Source organism: Miniopterus natalensis, chromosome 11 (genome assembly GCF_054644295.1).
Source record: "Miniopterus natalensis isolate mMinNat1 chromosome 11, mMinNat1.hap1, whole genome shotgun sequence".
Taxonomy (NCBI): domain Eukaryota; kingdom Metazoa; phylum Chordata; class Mammalia; order Chiroptera; family Miniopteridae; genus Miniopterus; species Miniopterus natalensis.
In genome coordinates this window covers 36,032,901-36,050,055 of record NC_142091.1, presented here as the reverse complement: position 1 = coordinate 36,050,055, position 17,155 = coordinate 36,032,901, and the positions used below count along the sequence as shown (strand labels likewise).

Below are 17,155 nucleotides of genomic sequence, written 5' to 3'. Positions count from 1 at the left end.
AGTTAATGTGAGATGCTTAGAAAAGGCAGCAGGCCTGAAACGAATACAAAATAATATTGAACGTAAAGTAATTGAAAAAGAAAAAAAAAGCAGGATGTGGTCGGTACAGAAGACCCAAGAATGCATTAAAAGATGATCTTTATTTACCCTCAAGGTCCTACAGTATAATGGGGAAGGGAGACACCCAAGCTGATAATTAGTGGGCATCCAAAGTGTGCTGGGTAACAAGAATGTGGTTCAAACAGACCGAACTCCTTCAGGATGTCTCAGGGAAGTTTTACTTAGGGAAGGATTTTTAATCTGGATTTAAAATACAGGCATATCTTGGAGATATTGCAGGTTCGGTTTCAGGCCACTACAATAAAGCGAATATTGCAATAAAGCAAGTCACATGAACTTTTGGTTTACCAGTGCATATAAGTTATGTTTATACTTTACTGTAGTGTAAGTGTGCAGTAGCATTATGTCTTAATATACTGCCTTAATTTAAAAATAATTTATTGCTTAAAAAAAAAAAAAGCCATTATCTGAGCCTCAGGCAAGTACTAATCTTTTTGCTGGTGGAGGGTTTTCAATTTGTAAGAAACAAAATAAAGTGAAGGACAATAAAACAAGCTATGCCTATGGTAAATTTTTCAGAAAGAATGGCATCCCAGACCACAGAGACTACCACATATACAAATCTATTGAGCTAAATGAAAAACACTTAGCAAACAGTACCTTTAATAAATGTTAGCAGCTATTATTATTATCATTACTATATTCTGTCAAATCTGAGCTGCCAGGAATTGTAAAGAAAACCACTTTTTATGTAACAAGAAAAAGTGATGAAATTAAAAACAGCAGTTTCTTATTGCTTAGATCTCTTTGTATCCTGTCATATTGCTGTGGTTCCACTCATTATGTGCACATAAAAACTTTTCAAGGCAATTTATAGGGTAATCTCTTTGAAGATGCATTAAATGGCAATTGAAAACAACATGAACTGCTATGACCCAGCCTATATACAAAAACCTGGCCAACAGCAATCTTAAACTGTGACCTGATTTCAGAGATGTTAAATGTGCACCTAAGCATTAATGATACAGAGTTTATCATTATTATTGTTAGACCTGTGGCTGCCCTCAGAAAGCCAAAGGAAATTCACTTCATATTAAGAGTAGAGTGCATACAGGGAGCAGGGAGGAGCAGTAAAAATAAAGTTGAAAAGCTGAGGCCAGATTGGTGGAGAAACGAGAACATTTCACATTCTTTAATTTTTTTGTCATATTTGTGATGCTAAGGTTTTTATTTTCTCATAACTAAATCACATTCTTTAATTTTGAAATGAAAAATTCTTTAGTGAATTGACATTTTCCATTGACTTTCATTATTGTACACGAGAACACAATAAGATGCCCCAGTGAATCCCTTGGGCTTCAGATAGAGTCCTCCTTGTCCCTATTGTATAACAGCAACTCAATTTCCCTTTGGAAATTAGGGTCAGTCCCTCAGACTGGCATAGTAACCCCTTCTCTGCGTGTTTGCTCAGCAAGAAGAGCCCTTTATGACCAGGGACCATCTCATTACATGTTCCAATGTAATAGAACAATGACTGTGTTCTTTAGTGGACAGAAGTGTTCCTCCCTTGGGGACTAAGCACTCCTAACTCACTGAACCCAAGAATTCATAAGTGAGTTACTAGGTGTGAAAGTGGCAAGAACCACTCCTAACTCCATCCCTTAGTTCCCAAACTCATGTTCTAACTGTGGGAGAAACAGTACTATATTTTAGCTGTAGTATAGGCAGTGATTTTCAACCTTTTTCATCTCATGGCACACATAAACCAATTACTAAAATTCTGTGGCACACCAAAAAATATATTTTTTGCGGATGCGACAAAAACTAGGTATAATTTTGGTTCATTCACACCGGATGACTGCTGTTGTGTTGGCTGTTGTTTGTTTATTTGACAACCTAAGGGAAAAGAGGTCACTACCCCTGACTAAATAGTCAGGTATTGCATGTTTTAAAAATTCTTGTGGCACACCAGTTGAAAATTGCTGGTATAAGGCATATACCACAAACCTGTAAAGACAGCACCCCAAATTCACAATGTGTTGTCTCTCAGCCAGCAGTATAACTGAGTCTGCAAAAGGTCATTACATTGTTTTTATAATAGCAACTACATCTGAATGATGGGGTACCTGGAAAGACCAATGAGTTTCTTTGCCAAACTTATTTCACCATAAAATAAGCTCCTTAAGCAGAAGCAATGTGTGAAATAACATGAAAATGAATAGGTAACCACGAATGGTAGGGCTGACAGAAACATTGCAGTTAGGCGTAATAGGGTTCTCAAGGAAAACAGAACCAACAGGAGAGAGAGAGATATTAGGCTAGCATAATGGAGCACGTAGACTGAGTGGCTTATAAACAACAGAAATTTATTTCCCACAGTTCTGGAGGCTGGGAAATCCAAGACCAAGGTATCAAGGTCAGGCAGGCCCAACTGGCGTGGCTCAGTGGTTGAACGTCGACCCATGAACCAGATCATGGATTAATGCCCTGCCAGGGCAAGGGCTGGCTTTCACGCTTGATCCCCAGTAGGGGGTGTGCAGGAGGCAGCCAATCGTTGTTTCAAATCCCTCTCCCTACCCCCCCTAAAATCAATAAAAACATTTTTTTAAAAAATAGTTATGTTTTCTTAATTGTATTATGGATTGGAAGTTGGAGGGAGAGGTTGGAATTACCTTTGTTTAATAAACTAGTTTGGTAAGTTGTTTAGGAAGAGAGTCTGATCCTCAGGGATGCAGGCTAGAGCGAGAGCAATAAAAAAGGTAACTGGAACATGGTCTTCTGGCAAATGACAGAGCTGGTGGAAACTTCCAAACTCTAAAGTCTGTTTGGAATTGGCGCACCAGCACTTCCATACATACTCCATTGGCCAGATTAAGTCATAGGCTGAGCAGGAAGTCAGTGGAATGGGGACAATTACTCCCACCTACTGAGAAGCATGTCAAGAACAGGGAGGGAAGAAAGCATAGGAAACAAACACAATCTACTTGTGAAAAGCCCCTAGCGATGTGGGCAACTGCACACTTTTAAGAATAGATTTGTCCAATATTCAATTTGAAACTATTTGCATTGTAAACTCTCTCCCCTTTATTTGTTTGTATTTCCCATAGTCTGCTATGTGCACAAATAGCTCATGGGAGTGGAATCTGTAAAAATTAAGAAAAGGATCTGAGTCCTGGCCAGTAGCTCAGTTGGTCAAAGCATCATCCCGATATACCAAGGTTATGGGTTCAACCCCGGGTCAAGACACATAACAAGAATTAACCAATGAATGCATAAATAAGTGGGACAAGTCGATGTTTCTCTCTCAAATCAAATAAATTAAAAAGGAAAGAAAAATATCTGAGTGTTAAATCTGGGTGAGCATTGTGCAGAACAGCAACAATAGGTTCAAGACATCTAGATGATCCCTATGCTGAATGAATGCAGCAGGAGCAGAGAACCAGAGCTGCCCGGGAGAAGACAAGCCCTCCAAGAGTGTGCAGAAATCTTGGGGGAGAACATTGACTCTTCCATAATTCGTGAACTTGAGAGTATAAGCAATTCTGCTTACATCTTAAGAAGCAGGGTGTGTCCTTGGAATCTAAACTTGTAATTACCAATCAAAGGGTATGAACTCTTTCAGGCACTTGGTAAATAATGTTGAATTGCTTCATGATAAAAAGTTCAAATAGACATTCAGGATTTTTTTCCACTTTAAATTGTCAGGTGTATTAAATACCAAAGAAGGAAAACATAAAACAAGTTTTGAAAATAAAAAATATACAGATGCAGTTACTAAATTGTAATGCTTGTTGAAAATGACTTTGTTCTGAGCAATTTTATGTTTAAATTTTTTTGTTAATCCTCACCTGAGGATATTTTTTCCATTGATTTTTAGAGAGAATGGAAGGGTGGGAGTGAGAGCAAAGAGAGAGAGAGAGACAGAGAGACATCAATTGGTTGCCTCCCTCATGCGCCCCAACAAGGGCGGGGGATTGAACCTGCAATCCAGGTATATGCCCTTGGTCAGAATCAAACCCAGGACCCTTTGGTGCAAGGGCTGAGGCTCTACTACGGAGCCACATTGGCCAGGACTTATGTTTAAATTTCAAACTCCCTGACTCAGTATTAATTTCTTAAACTTTGACAGTTAAACTTGACCTTCAGTCCTGGGGAACCCAGGATGGCCAGTCAGCCTTCTAAGCAGGGAAGGGGGTCAACTCTCCCAGACCTGGACTTGGAGAAGGATGAGTGTCTACATGTGTCCTCCTTAGAGTTATGTTTTAGGTTGACAAAGCAGAAATTGAAACAGAATCTCCTGTGCAAGTCATTTGTCGCTGATGTGCTTTCAGGAAGGGGTGCGAGGGAAGCAGGATAGTGCAGAAGGAAAACGCTAAGCAAGAACATGGTGTCAGATGAAGACTGACTTCAGTCTGATCCCACAAGGAGCTCTGGAACAGGAATTGTACCAGAGTTGGTTCCTCCTTGAGTTTCTGATTCAGTAGGCTGAGGTGGAGGAGAGAGAATTTGTATTTCTAAAAAGTTTCAGGTGTTGCTGCTGGCCCAGGGACCACACTTTGAGAAACACTTCTAGAGACAGGACAGCTGTGAGGCTTTAGCCGCCAACACTCACAGCATCTGGGAAAGAAGATCTGAGCGGCATCTACTACAGGTACTAACTTGGCACCTCCCTCATCATGAAGGCACACACCTGGACGAGAGGACTGGCCCACAGGCTGAAGCTGGGTAAATCGTGTTTTTAGGTCAGACTATCTAGATTCATCGTATCCTGTTATATTCCTGTTGACATCCTGCATCTCCAGCCAAAGCATTTTTGAAACATTCCAACTCATCTCAGCCTTACTATCAGACTTCAAGGGGAGGGTCTGGCAGGTACTTGAGGCTTTAAAGAGAGAACAGCTACAGCCCTAGCCGGTTTGGCTCAGTGGTTAGAGCGTTGGCCTGCCCGTGGAAGGGTCTCTTTTTGATTCTGGTCAAGGGACCTCGGCTGTAGGCCTGATCTTCGGCTGGGAGGCAATGTTGGGTCTCTCTCACATCTATGTTCCTCTCTCTCTCCCTTCCACTCTCTCTGAAAAGCAATGGGGGAAAAATATCCTTGCATGAGGATTATAAAGAGAGAGCAACTGCACTTGACTAGGCATGTACAGTGGAGTCGGTTGCAATGAGTGGAATGTCCTCAAGGGGGAGGTAAATATTTGGGGGCAAGCTTTGTAGACCACCCTGGAAGCGGTTTGATGTTTATTTTTTATTTTAAAGTAATATGACTTTCGAAAGCAACTTTTAACTTCATAAGCCCCACCAGAGCCCGTAACAAACAGCCACCGCCCCTGGCAATCACCACCAGGTGAACTGGAACGTGTAGAAGTATTCCTGGGCCCCGGCCTTTGGCTGGAACGTCTTCTTGGAACAGGAGTCATAGGCTACCTGGTACCCCTGAGCCTCAATGTCCATCCGCACGGAGTCCAGGAGGTCCCTGATGACCGGGGGTGCCTTCCAAGGCCCGAACTTGACGACCAGCCTCTTGTCAGCCTCCAGGGCGCGCAGGGAATCCGCGCAGTGTGCGGCATCTTCTTCCGTGCGCACCGCGCACACCAGCACGTGGGAGTGGCGCGCGGCCATGGCCTCGGCGCGCGCCAGGCGCACCATGAGCTCCAGGTTCTCCCTGTAATTTGGCACCTGCAGCAAGAACTGCTTCCGAGCCACCTGCTCACTAAAGATCTGGGGCATATCCTCCAGCTGCTTGACTAAAGGCCAAATTTCGAAGAACTGAGCCTCACGGTACACCTCGCGGATGTGCTGCTTGGGCAGCTGCCCGCTGCGCAGGTAATCGAGGATGGCGCCGAAATAGGTGCTGGAGCGATCGATGAAGAGGCGGCCCTCCTCATCCATATCGGTGCTGGCCGTGGCTAAGGTGAAGAACATTTTTGCCAGCCTTGAGTCCGGGATTCTTATCAGGGTGCTCACGGTAGTGGTGTAGATCTTGCCCCCCACGTTCAGCTTCACGACGGAAGACCTCTGGGGGAACAAAAGGTAATGAGCCAATAGCGCCACCTCCAGGGAGCTCATAATATTTTCATCCAAAGAATAACCTCGTAGACAAGAGAATTTAGGAAAGCCATGATTGGCTTCAGCTATTGAAAGGCCCATCTTAACAGAAGGGGTTATATTTATTCCGTATAGCTCCAGAGAATAGCATTTTATTTTATTTTTTAAAAAGTATTTCTTTATTGATTTCAGAGAGAGTAAGGGATAGGGGGAGAGAGAGAGCTAGAAACATCAATGATGAGAGAATCTCATTGATCAGCTGCCTCCTGCATGCCGGGAGCTGGGGATGGAGCCCCAAACTGACATGTGCCCTGAGGGGGAATCAAACCATGATCTCCTGGATCCTACGTCCATGATCAACCGCTGAGCCATGCCTGGCTGGGCAGGAATGGGCATTTTAAAGATGACAAAGATTTCAGTTTGATATAAGAACACCCATTCAAGCATTTTAACTTCTGTGGATCACAGAATATTAGTATAGGAGGCTGCTGCAGAAGCAAGTCCCAGCGACAGTACTTCCAAAGTCTATGGTCTTTGGCAAGGCTTTTTCCCTCCTTGAGCCTCAGTGTCCTCATTTATAAAATGGGGATATGGAGCTGTTGTGAAGTCAGGAGTTCCTGACATGGGGATGCTTAGGTCTAAGATATAATAATTAAAAAAAAAAAAAAGTTGGGGGGGCAAAACATTTTCAACTTTTCAGAAAGGCTAAGAAATCATACATGTATTCATTCAGGAAGCATTTCTTGAGTACTTACTGTGTATCCACATCCTATGCTGGGAGTTGGGGATAAAAATCCTTATTTCATATAGATCAGAAGTTCTGGTTAGCAGTTGGCATGGCTTTGATTAACAAATGGAATTTGTTTGATGATGTTTTTTCAAAATATGGGCCCATGGAGATTAAATAACAGAAATATCCTGGGTGGTGAAAAGGCCAGTAACACCAGATGCAATGAGTATAAAACTGCCTCATAAACTGTTCGTACAAATGTAAATTAGGTTTAGCTGTTCAACAGAATTTTTAGAGGCCTCTCCTCTATGCAAGACCTTGGACTGAGCACTACAGATGTGGGTGAGACCCATGCAGTGCCTGCCTAGAGATGCCCACAGCCCAGTGCAGACAGGGGTGTGGAAACAGACTGATAGGCTGCATTTGGGGAATACTAAGTACTGCTACGCAGACCTAGCAAAAATACCAGAAGATAATGTAGCAGTTATTACATGTGAGGTGATGTATCAGTTGTTGTTCTTACAAACCAGCTTCTCGAACAACTTTTGTTATTTAAAATTCATTCATTCAAAAAAATTCATTCAAAAAATAAAAAAATAAAATTCACTCACTCATTCGATAAAATATGTATGTGCCTACTTTGTGCCAGATAAATGGGACACAGTGAGGAAAAGCAGAATACAGTCCCTCTCCTTAGAGTCCAGTAACTGTGCAAAGCACTTTGCATATAGTCTCTAACTCAATTCTCCTAGCTATCCTAAGAAGAATGTATTAAATCCCTATTTTACAGATAAAGAAACTAAGGCTTAAGAAGGTGAAGTAAGTTGCCTAAGATCAACCAGCTCTTAAGTGATGATGTTAGCATTTGATCTCAGGTTGAATTTACCCTGAAGATTGTGCTCTTAGTCATTGTATAAATTAGTTTTCAAACACCTCCACTCTTCTTTTCCTTAGTTACTCATTCATTCAAAAAATGTAGGGAGGGAGGATTAAAGATGGTGGCAGGCTGAGTGGACGCTACACTGACATTGTCCTGGGACCAAACTGGAATTACAACTAAAATAAAGAAAAACCATCCTGAATAGTCAACTGCAACTGAAGATGAGCCGGAGAGCACCCTCATAACCAAGGAGGAAAAGTGGAGACCGCATAGAGACTGGTAGGAAGTGGGGAGGCATGAGAGGGCTGGCTGGGCTCCCACAGGCAGCAGCTGAGGGTCCAGAGGGATCGCTCAGCTGTGGGGAGTTCCCACTGAGGACCCTGGGGCCTAAACCCCCAGGGCTGGGCTCCCCAGCCAAGAGCACCAGAACTGAGAAAGGTGCCCACATAACAACTGGCAGTGAAAAGCAGCCAGATTTCTGTCTGCCAGGGAGAGACGGCTGGAAATGCAGGCACCCTCTTAAAGAGCCAATGCACAGAGTTTTGTGTGCAGCCACTCACCTTGGGCTCCAGCAGAGAGAGGGAAGAATGGACTGGAGCTGTGTGAGGAGAACCTAGGGTTGTGGGCTCTGGAGATTGAGATCAGAAGGCACCCATCTGGATTCCTGTGCCTAGTCATGACTAGGACATCTTTCTCAGGCAGACAATTTGCTGCTTTTTCCTGAGGGGGGAAGCAATTGCCCCACCCTGCTAGAAAACCCCTCACCCTACCCAGAGGGGTTCCTACAGCCTGAGGCTCATTAAGAGAATCAGATTAATCAGCCTACAGGCAGAGGCAAACCTCAGAGTGCTTTGAGTCTTTGCCTGATCTGCTTCTGGACCTGGGCCTTGGAAAAGCAGGCTTTGGTGTGCATCTTGGTCCTGTCCAAACACACTCAGCCCCAACAGGGGGACCTCAAGCCGAGGGTTGTTGATAACTCCAAACAGGGTACTCAGGGCCAGTCACAAACTGCATCTGACATTGGCCTGCACCAGAGACCCTCCAAAAAGACTGAGAGTCCTAGCAGATCTACTTAATACATAGAAAAAAAACACCCCGAACAGGCAGCCAAAATGGGGAGACAAAAAACCAAACCCCAAATGAAAGAACAAAAGAAGTCTCCAGGAAAAGAGCTAAATGAAATGGAGATAAGCAATCTATCAAATATAGAGTTCAGAATATTGATTGTAAGGATGCTCAACAGCATGGAAAAAGCTAGAGAAGCTATGAGGGAAATTAAGAATGCCATAGCAGAAATAAAGAATACATTGGAAGGAATGAACAGAAGATTAGAGGAAGCTGAGGATCGGATGAGGAAATTAGAAGACAGGGTAGAAAAAAAAATCACTCAACCAGAGATCCAAAAGGAAAAAACAATTAAAAAACAGGAGGACAGTCTAAGGGAGCTGTGGGACAACATGAAATGTAACAATATTTGCATTATAGGAGTGCCAGAGGAGGTAAAAAGATAAGCAAGGGTTAGAGAACCTGTTTGAAGAAATAATGTCAGACAACTTCCCTAACCTGGTCAAGGAAAAAGTCACACAAGTTCAGGAGGCACAGAGAGTCCCAAGCAAGAAGAATCCAAAGAGGCCCAAGCCCAGAACATCATAATTAAAATGCCAAGAATTCAAGACAAAGAGAGAATCTTAAAGGAAGCTAGAGAAAAGCAAACTGTTACCAACAAAGGGGCTCCCATAGGCTGTCAGCTGACTTCTCATCAGAAACTCTACAGGCCAGAAGGGAATGGCATGGAGTATTCAAGGTAATGCAAAGCAAGGATCTGAAACCAAGACTATTCTATCCAGCAAGACTATCATTCAAGATAGATGGTGAAATAAAGAGCTTCCCAGAAAAAAAAAAGTCTAAAGGAGTTTATCACCACCAAACTAGCATTGCAGGAAATGTTAAAGGAACTGCTGTAATTAGAAGTAGAAATAGAGAGAAACATGGACATAAAGAATTAGAATGGCAATAGATAAGTATCTATCAATAATAACCTTAAATGTAAATGGATTAAATGCTCCAATAAAAAGACATAAGGTGGCTGAATGTATAAGAAAACATGACCCAAAAATATGCTGTCTACAAGAGACCCACCTCAAAACAAAAGACTCACACAGGATGAAAGTGAAGGAATGGGAAAAAAATTTCCATGCAAATGGAAATGAAAAAAAAGTTGCAATAGCAATATTCATATCAGACCAAATAGACTACAAAATGAATAGCAGCACAATTTACAATAGCTAAGATTTGGAAACAGCCCAAGTGCCCATTAGTAGATGAGTGGATAAAAAAGCTGTGGTACATTTACACCATGGAATACTATGTAGCTGTAAAAAAGAAGGATCTCTTATCCTTTGGGACAGCATGGAGGGAACTGGAGAGTATTATGCTAGGTGAAATAAGCCAGTCAGAGAAAGACACGTACGACATGATCTTACTCATATGTGGAATATAATAGACAAAATAACCTGATGAACAAAATAGATCCAGAGACATAGAAGCATGGAACAGACTGAGGGAGTTCAGAGGGAAGGCGGGATGGGAGAGTGGGTGGGGAGAGATTAATCAAAGAACTTAGATGTTTATAAGCATAACCCATGGACATAGGCATTGGTATGGGGGAGGCCTGGGGGTGGGGTGGATGCAGGGTGGAGGGGATCAATAGGGGGAAAAAGAGGACATCTGTAATACTTCAAACAATAAAGATAAAAAATTAAAATAAAGTAAGGAGGACCTATTCCATTCACGCCTCCTCCTAGGCAGATGAATACCATAGAGTTCCTGCCCTCAAGAAGCTCTCAGGGGAGAGGGGGAAACAAATGGCTTAGATGTGTAGGAGCTACGAAGGAAGTCTCAAAGGTAGGATGAGTCAGCTTTTTCTGGATGTGTGTTGGAGGTTGTCAGGGAAGGTTTCCTAGGAGATGTGATGGCTGCTGCTGCAGAGAAGATATGTGCAATGTTTGAAGGCTGAATTACCAATCTGAGAACTCTAACCACAGGTCGTTGCAGGGCAAGGGCTCAGGAATGTGTCCTTCCATTTGATTTAGGAGTGACCTCCTTCTCAACTTCTCTGTGAGCTCTAGCTCTAAGATTAAAATACTGGGATTAAGAAAGCCAAAGACAGCCAAGCTGCTGGTGAAGAATCGAGTTGCCATGGCAACAGCTCCTACCAGGGGACAGTTCTGCTGGCTGGAGGGGAGAAGGGAAAGGAGAGGATGCACTCTGACAGCAGCCAAGTAATACATCTATGAGAAAAATAAACCCAGAACCTGTGACTCCCTCTTTCTCCCATAAACCTCAAGGCCCCTTGGCAAAGCTCTTTGGTTAACTTAACCCTTGAATGGATTGATGGCTCTCATCACTCCTGCACCACTGAAAGCTCACAGGTGCTCTTAATGTCCCCACATTACAGGCGAGGTCACACAGCTAGGAAGTGATGAAATCGGAACTGGGACCAATCCATGTCAGTCTGACTCCAGCATACATGGGTCCCCTATCTCCACCACTCCCAACATCCAGTCCCACTGCTGCCAATAATTAGCTATGTGCCTGAGGCAGCTCACTTCCTTCTCTGGGCCTAAGCTTGTTATCTGTGAAATATGGAGGCAAATGGGTGAAAAGGAGTCTCTCCAGCTCTGAAAGTCTAATGTATCCACTCACCTCAAATGTCATTTCTGAAGTTCATTTCCAGATGCTTCACAAAATAGCTTCCTGCCCTGGCATCCTCAGCCCCATTTCTTTGATTATCAAATAAGACTTGGCCCTGTCCCCAAGCTTCTTATTTCTGTCCCTCTTCCCCTCCTTTTTTCCAAAACCCCCAGTCTCTTTGGAAATCCTAGGCCTCCCACCTCCTCCATAAGCACTACAGTATGTGTTTCTAGCAGATAAAGACTTCTTTTCCACCCTTCCTTTGGACCACCTGCCCTTCCTGTGACACCTCTTCCCCACCTTTTCTACCAGTCACCCTGCCAAAGCATTCCTGAGTGGGGAAGCCTGTCCCAGGCCCTGTGTGCACGGGCTGGGGACACATGGTCCCCGCTAGGTGCAAGGCCAGTGCTGGCCATAAGGACACAGAGATGAATCAAACAGGCCCAGCTCTCACCCAGTTCTAGTCAAAAGAGTCCCTAACACATCTGCAACCCCCCCACCAAACATTCATACATTTCCTTAGGTCACCCTTATTGGAGCCAACAGAGGGACATCTAAATTCACATGTACTCCATGCCCCTCAAGATCTCTCCCAAACCCACAACCCTGACCTTTTCCATTGTTTCCTAACTCAGTTGTCTGAGCCCAAAACGTAGGCTATAATCTTGCAGTCTGCTCCCAACCTCCACCTCCCTCCAACCCCCGGCCACAAACACACACACACACACACACACACACACACACACACACACAATCGGTGGCCAAATCCTGGTCAGTTGTTCAGTTCCATGGCACCCTGTCCCCCTCAAATGCCCTCCCCTAATCCAATCTCTACTCTAAAAACAATAGTTTTTCTTAAGTGCAAATCTGATCTGTCTCCCCCTGCATTAAACATTTCAGTGACCCTACATTCCCTTCCTGATAAACTCTAGATTCCTTAACAAGGTTTACTAGGCCTTTCATAAGGCTGGCAATAAGCTACCAGAACTGCTTGCTGCTTCCCTACCCCCACCCAACCAGAGGAAGCTGGGTCCCCTTGTTTCCAGGACTCCACTCATTGCCCATGCTCTCTTCACTTAGCCCACTCATCCTTCAAGTTATTTCCTCCAGGAATCTCTCTAGATGGGTTGTCTCTTTGTGATCCCAGAGGGCCCTGTACTTCCACAGTCTGGTAATTACCTATCTTGTAATTCCCTTTATCATCGGTATCCCCCATTAGATTGTGAGTTTCCTAGGGGAAGACTATCCCTGATTCATCTTTATAGCAGCAGTACCTACTACAGGACTCAGCACCCTGGGGATGCTCAATAAATGTCTGTTGAATTGAATGGAGCTTACCTGCAGCACTGATTTACAGGAGCACCTGGTATTCCGATAAAGGCCAGTCTTGCCCTACCTGGCATCATGCACCATGCTGGCTCCCTCCCTTGCCCGGTAATTCATTCAGACACTTATTGAGCACCTAGGGCAGCCCTGGCACTGGGCAGTTGATTTTGTCAGTAGCCAACAACAATGACGTTAACATCACCCTATGGGAAGAGCCAGTCTCCTCACTCGTGGATCTGCCTTCCCTTCCCCCAAGTCTTCAGGATGGCACCTAGCCCAGGAGAGATTAGAATGCTCTGCTCCCCGAGTGCACTGGGCCTTTTCCTCACCTTCCCCCAAACTCCCCTCACCCAAGCGCTGGGAGGGGGCAGGCGGACCCAGGACCCAGCCAGAGGGCAGGGGCGGGCTGGAGGTGGGGGTCTGGGGGGTGCGGGAGGGAATGACACACAGGCAGCCTGGGGCTGGGTCCGCTTCTCCCAGGGGCGGGAGGGATGGGGCAGGGGAAAGGGAGAGACGGCAGAAGCGCGGTGGACTCGGACCAGCCAGAGGGCAGAGAGAGGACACACGCAGAGCAGCGAAATAAAACAAAGAGAAGAGAAGGGGGGGGGGGCAGCCAAGCAGGAAAGAGGGCAAAGAGGGGAGGCCGGACTGAGCCAGGGCGGGAACGGAGACCGTGGGGGGGGGGGGGGAGCCAGAGAAACAGCCGGGAGAGCAGAGCGCCCAGCCAGAGGGGGAGACCGCGCTCCAGACCCCTGGGGGACGCAGACCCCCGGGGGGGGGGGGGCACGGGGGACCCGGGACACCAGAGGGAGTGAAAGGAGGGAGCAGCGACAGGACAGGCGCACTCACGTCTGGCGGGGGCGCCGTGCGGAAGGCCGGCTGGGAGCGGGGCTCCGAGGTGGGGTCCATCGCCCTGGCCTTGCAGGCAGCTGGCACCGCGCGGACGCCACGTGCGAGGTGCCTGTAACCGGAGGAAGTGGCCTTGCTCCCAGCCCTGGGGTGGGGGAGGCTGGACCCAGGGTGTGGTTAGAACCCCCATTGGCCTGGAGTGGGCCTGACTTCCAGTGAGAACCTAGTGAGTCACTTCCCGGTCTCTCATCCCGGAGTTCCCCGACAGCCAAACGGGAGGCAGAGGGAACTGACACTGAAAGCGGGAAACTTTCTGTTCACAATAGCCCTGGGGTGACGGATCACCAGCACCCATTTTACAGATGAGAAAAGTGAGGCTCCAGGAGATAGAGTGGCCATTGTGGACTATTTACCCACCTCAGATCCGCTGCTATAAGTACAAAGCATGACCTGGGAAGGAAAGAGCTAAGATACCTGTTGCGTGGGTTATTTTGCTTGTTAAAACCGTGAAAATAACTAAAGTTGGAGTCCCTACAGCCTGTAGCGGGGCTCTCAAGCTTTACTACTCATGATCAGTTACCCCTAAACTGGGAGAAATGGATACCGTGCAACTCCAACAGGAAGGTGTTTTCTATTTTTTATTTTTTTTTAATTTATCTTTATTGATTTCAGAGAGTGGAAAGGAGAGGGAGATAGAAACACCAATGATGAGAGATGACGGCTGCCTCCTGCACACCGCGGACTGGGGATCGAGCCCGCAACCCCGGGCATTTGCCCTGACCAGGAATCTGAACCCTGACCGCCTGGATCCTAGGTCGATGCTCAACCGCTGAGCCACGCGGGGACCAGCGATGTTTTCTATTTTATTACCCTAGTAGGAGAAAGGAAGGTTTTCTCCTTGCCTGGCAATAGCTCAGCCAATGACAGTCTGTCAAAACTTAGCCAATGAAAAGCCAATACATTTTGAATTCCCAGTTTCCTTCAATGGACTGTTTGTAACAGCCCCTCCAAACTGCGCCCCCCCCTTTCCTCTATAAAAATGTGCCACTCAAAAGTGAGTGCTGTGGAAACCTACCTGTCTCATTCTGGATGGAGAACAGTCTTCCCTGAAAATGCTTGGCTATATATAAGCTAGAGCTAAAGCAGATCTGGTGGCCCAATAGTCACTTTTTTCCTGGTCAAAACTGGCAACAACAATCAGAAATTTAATTTAATGTAGATTTATTTATTTATTTACTTATTTATTATTTATTTATTTATTAAAGACACAGAAATTTCATTTAAAATGGACCTGGGTTGGTAGTGCCCCCAGATGCCTGACAAAGAAAATAAAATCTCTTCCTGTAGGAAAAGTGCAGTCAAATCAAGCCTCATAGACTCCACACAAATAGAGTCCAACAAACGCAAGCTCACAATCTAAAGTCACAAGCCACAAAAGAAACAAGGTTACCCTGCACACGAGTCAACAGATCCACAACCACCTCAGATACTGAGATTACTGGATATAGAATATGTGTTTAATGTGCTTAAATAAATATAAGGATGTATTTAAAACATGAGTGAAGGGCAAGAAGATATGATCAAAAATGACCAGGCAGATTTGAAAAATGCCAAATAGAACTGCTAGAAATGAAAAATTAAAATGACTGAAATGAAAAGTTGCTGAAACTTAGTAGGGGTTGAGGACATGCAATAAAGGGAACAATGTTGTACTGTTTTTCATCATTTTGTCAAATATTGCTAACAATAATAATATGCCACATGTGGTAAGGATGCAGGAAAACAGCTCCTCAAACTTATTGAGTGGAATGTGAACTGCTGTGATTTTGGGGGGGAGGGAATAATATGGCAATATCTACTAGAAAAACAGCAACACATAGACATCATTTGACTCAGTATTTTTACTTTTGAGAATCTATCTAATAGAAATAAAAGAACTCTGAAAGGATATACAAACAAATATGTTTATCACTGGTTTGTTCGTAGTGGCAAAAATTAGAAACAAAGAGATATGGTTGAATAAATCATGATTTGTTCATGCCTTGGAATACTATGCAACTATTTAAAAGAATGAAGTAGATCCTACATCTATTCATTCATCCATGATTTATTAAGCAATTAAAAATAAATATCGGAGCTCTCTGGGTTCTGACCTAGTTCAAGGCAACATGGCTAAACACACCAAGAAGGTCGGAAATATGGGACTTGTTATGGCGCCTCCCTCACTATTGTGAAGAAAATTGAATCAGTCAGCACTCCAAATACACTTGCTCCTTCTGTAGCCAAACCAAGATGAAAAGACGAGCTGTGGGATCTGGCACTGCGGTTCCTGCATGAAACAGTAGCCGGTGGTGCCTGAACCTACACCACCACTTCTGCCCTCACAGTAAAGTCTGCCATCAGAAGACTGAAGGAGTCGAAAGACCAGTAGAAGCTCCACAATTTGAAACATTGCTATCCTATAAAAAAGGGGTTAATTTATGTGTCAATAAATTAATAAATAACACAGTGGTGTATACAGTGGGAGTCCATTTGTATAAAAACACAAAACAACAAACCTCTTCTATAAATTTCTATCTATTTATGTGAGCAAATAATCAGAAAGGTGTAGAATGATAGACACTGGTGTTACCATTGGTTATTCAGTAGGGTGGGGGTTGAAACAGAGAGGGACAATTATTGATTATTGTGTCACTAGTTTCAGTGAACATGAAAAACTATAAAGGAGGAACGGAAAAGGCAGCACCGTAAGACAAGCACTAGGTATTCCAGGATGAAGTCAGCTTTTCAATCTGGGGAATTTGGGAAGGCTTCATGGAAGAGGTGGCAAGTAAGCTGGATATTGAAGGAGGGAGAGGTTTGTTGAGAGAGGCCTGTAGGGAATTCTTCCCAGCACAGGGGTCAGCTGTGCCAAGTGAAGAAGGGAAATGGAAGTAAATGATTATGTGCTGAGCACTGCACTGAACACAGATCCTTGTATCAATCCTTCCAAGCAGTTAGATTTACTCGACAGATGAGGAAACGGAGGCTCAAAGAAGTGAATGGTTAAAAGGTCACAAGCTGGTAACTAAAAGAGCCAAGCTCAGGCCCCATTTCTTTTTTACTCCAAAATTGTCTTTCTGTGACCATGAATAATTGTTTTGTATCTAGGTGCTATGATCTGAATGTATGTGTCCCTCCAAAATTCATATGTTGAAACCCAATGCCCAATGTGATAGTATTAGGAGGTCGGGCCTTTGGGAGGTTATGAGGGTGCTCTCATGAATAGAATTAGTGCTCTCATAAAAGAGGCCCCAGAGAGTTTCCTCGTTCCTTTCTTCCACCATATGAAGGCACAGCAAGAAGATGGCCATCAATGAACCAAAAAGTGGGCTCCTACCAGACACCAAATCTACCAGAGTCATCATCTTGGACTTCCAACCTCCAGATTTGTGAAAAAGAAATATTTGTTGTTTAGAAACCACCCAGTTTATGGTACTTTTGTTATAGCAGCCCAAAGGGACAGAAATGCTGGACAAAGTATGTACCTTGAACATTATGACTCTGCAAATGGGACTGAGCGATGGGGAGGC

The 17,155-nt window shown here is 44.5% G+C and overlaps 1 protein-coding gene and 1 pseudogene across 1 annotated transcript; one reads left to right on the top strand and one right to left on the bottom strand.

The window, feature by feature from the left end:
• Window positions 1–5,311: 5,311 nt before the first annotated feature.
• KCTD14 (potassium channel tetramerization domain containing 14) lies at window positions 5,312–13,660 on the bottom strand. The gene is made up of 2 exons (XM_016196404.2): window positions 13,584–13,660; window positions 5,312–6,075 (listed from the first exon to the last, which is right to left on the bottom strand). The coding sequence occupies exons 1-2, from the start codon at window positions 13,641–13,643 to the stop codon at window positions 5,395–5,397; spliced, it is 741 nt and encodes a 246-aa protein (XP_016051890.2). The 5' UTR covers window positions 13,644–13,660; the 3' UTR covers window positions 5,312–5,394.
• A 2,091-nt stretch (window positions 13,661–15,751) lies between these two features.
• LOC107524483 (large ribosomal subunit protein eL43 pseudogene) lies at window positions 15,752–16,014 on the top strand (annotated as a pseudogene).
• Window positions 16,015–17,155: the final 1,141 nt, after the last annotated feature.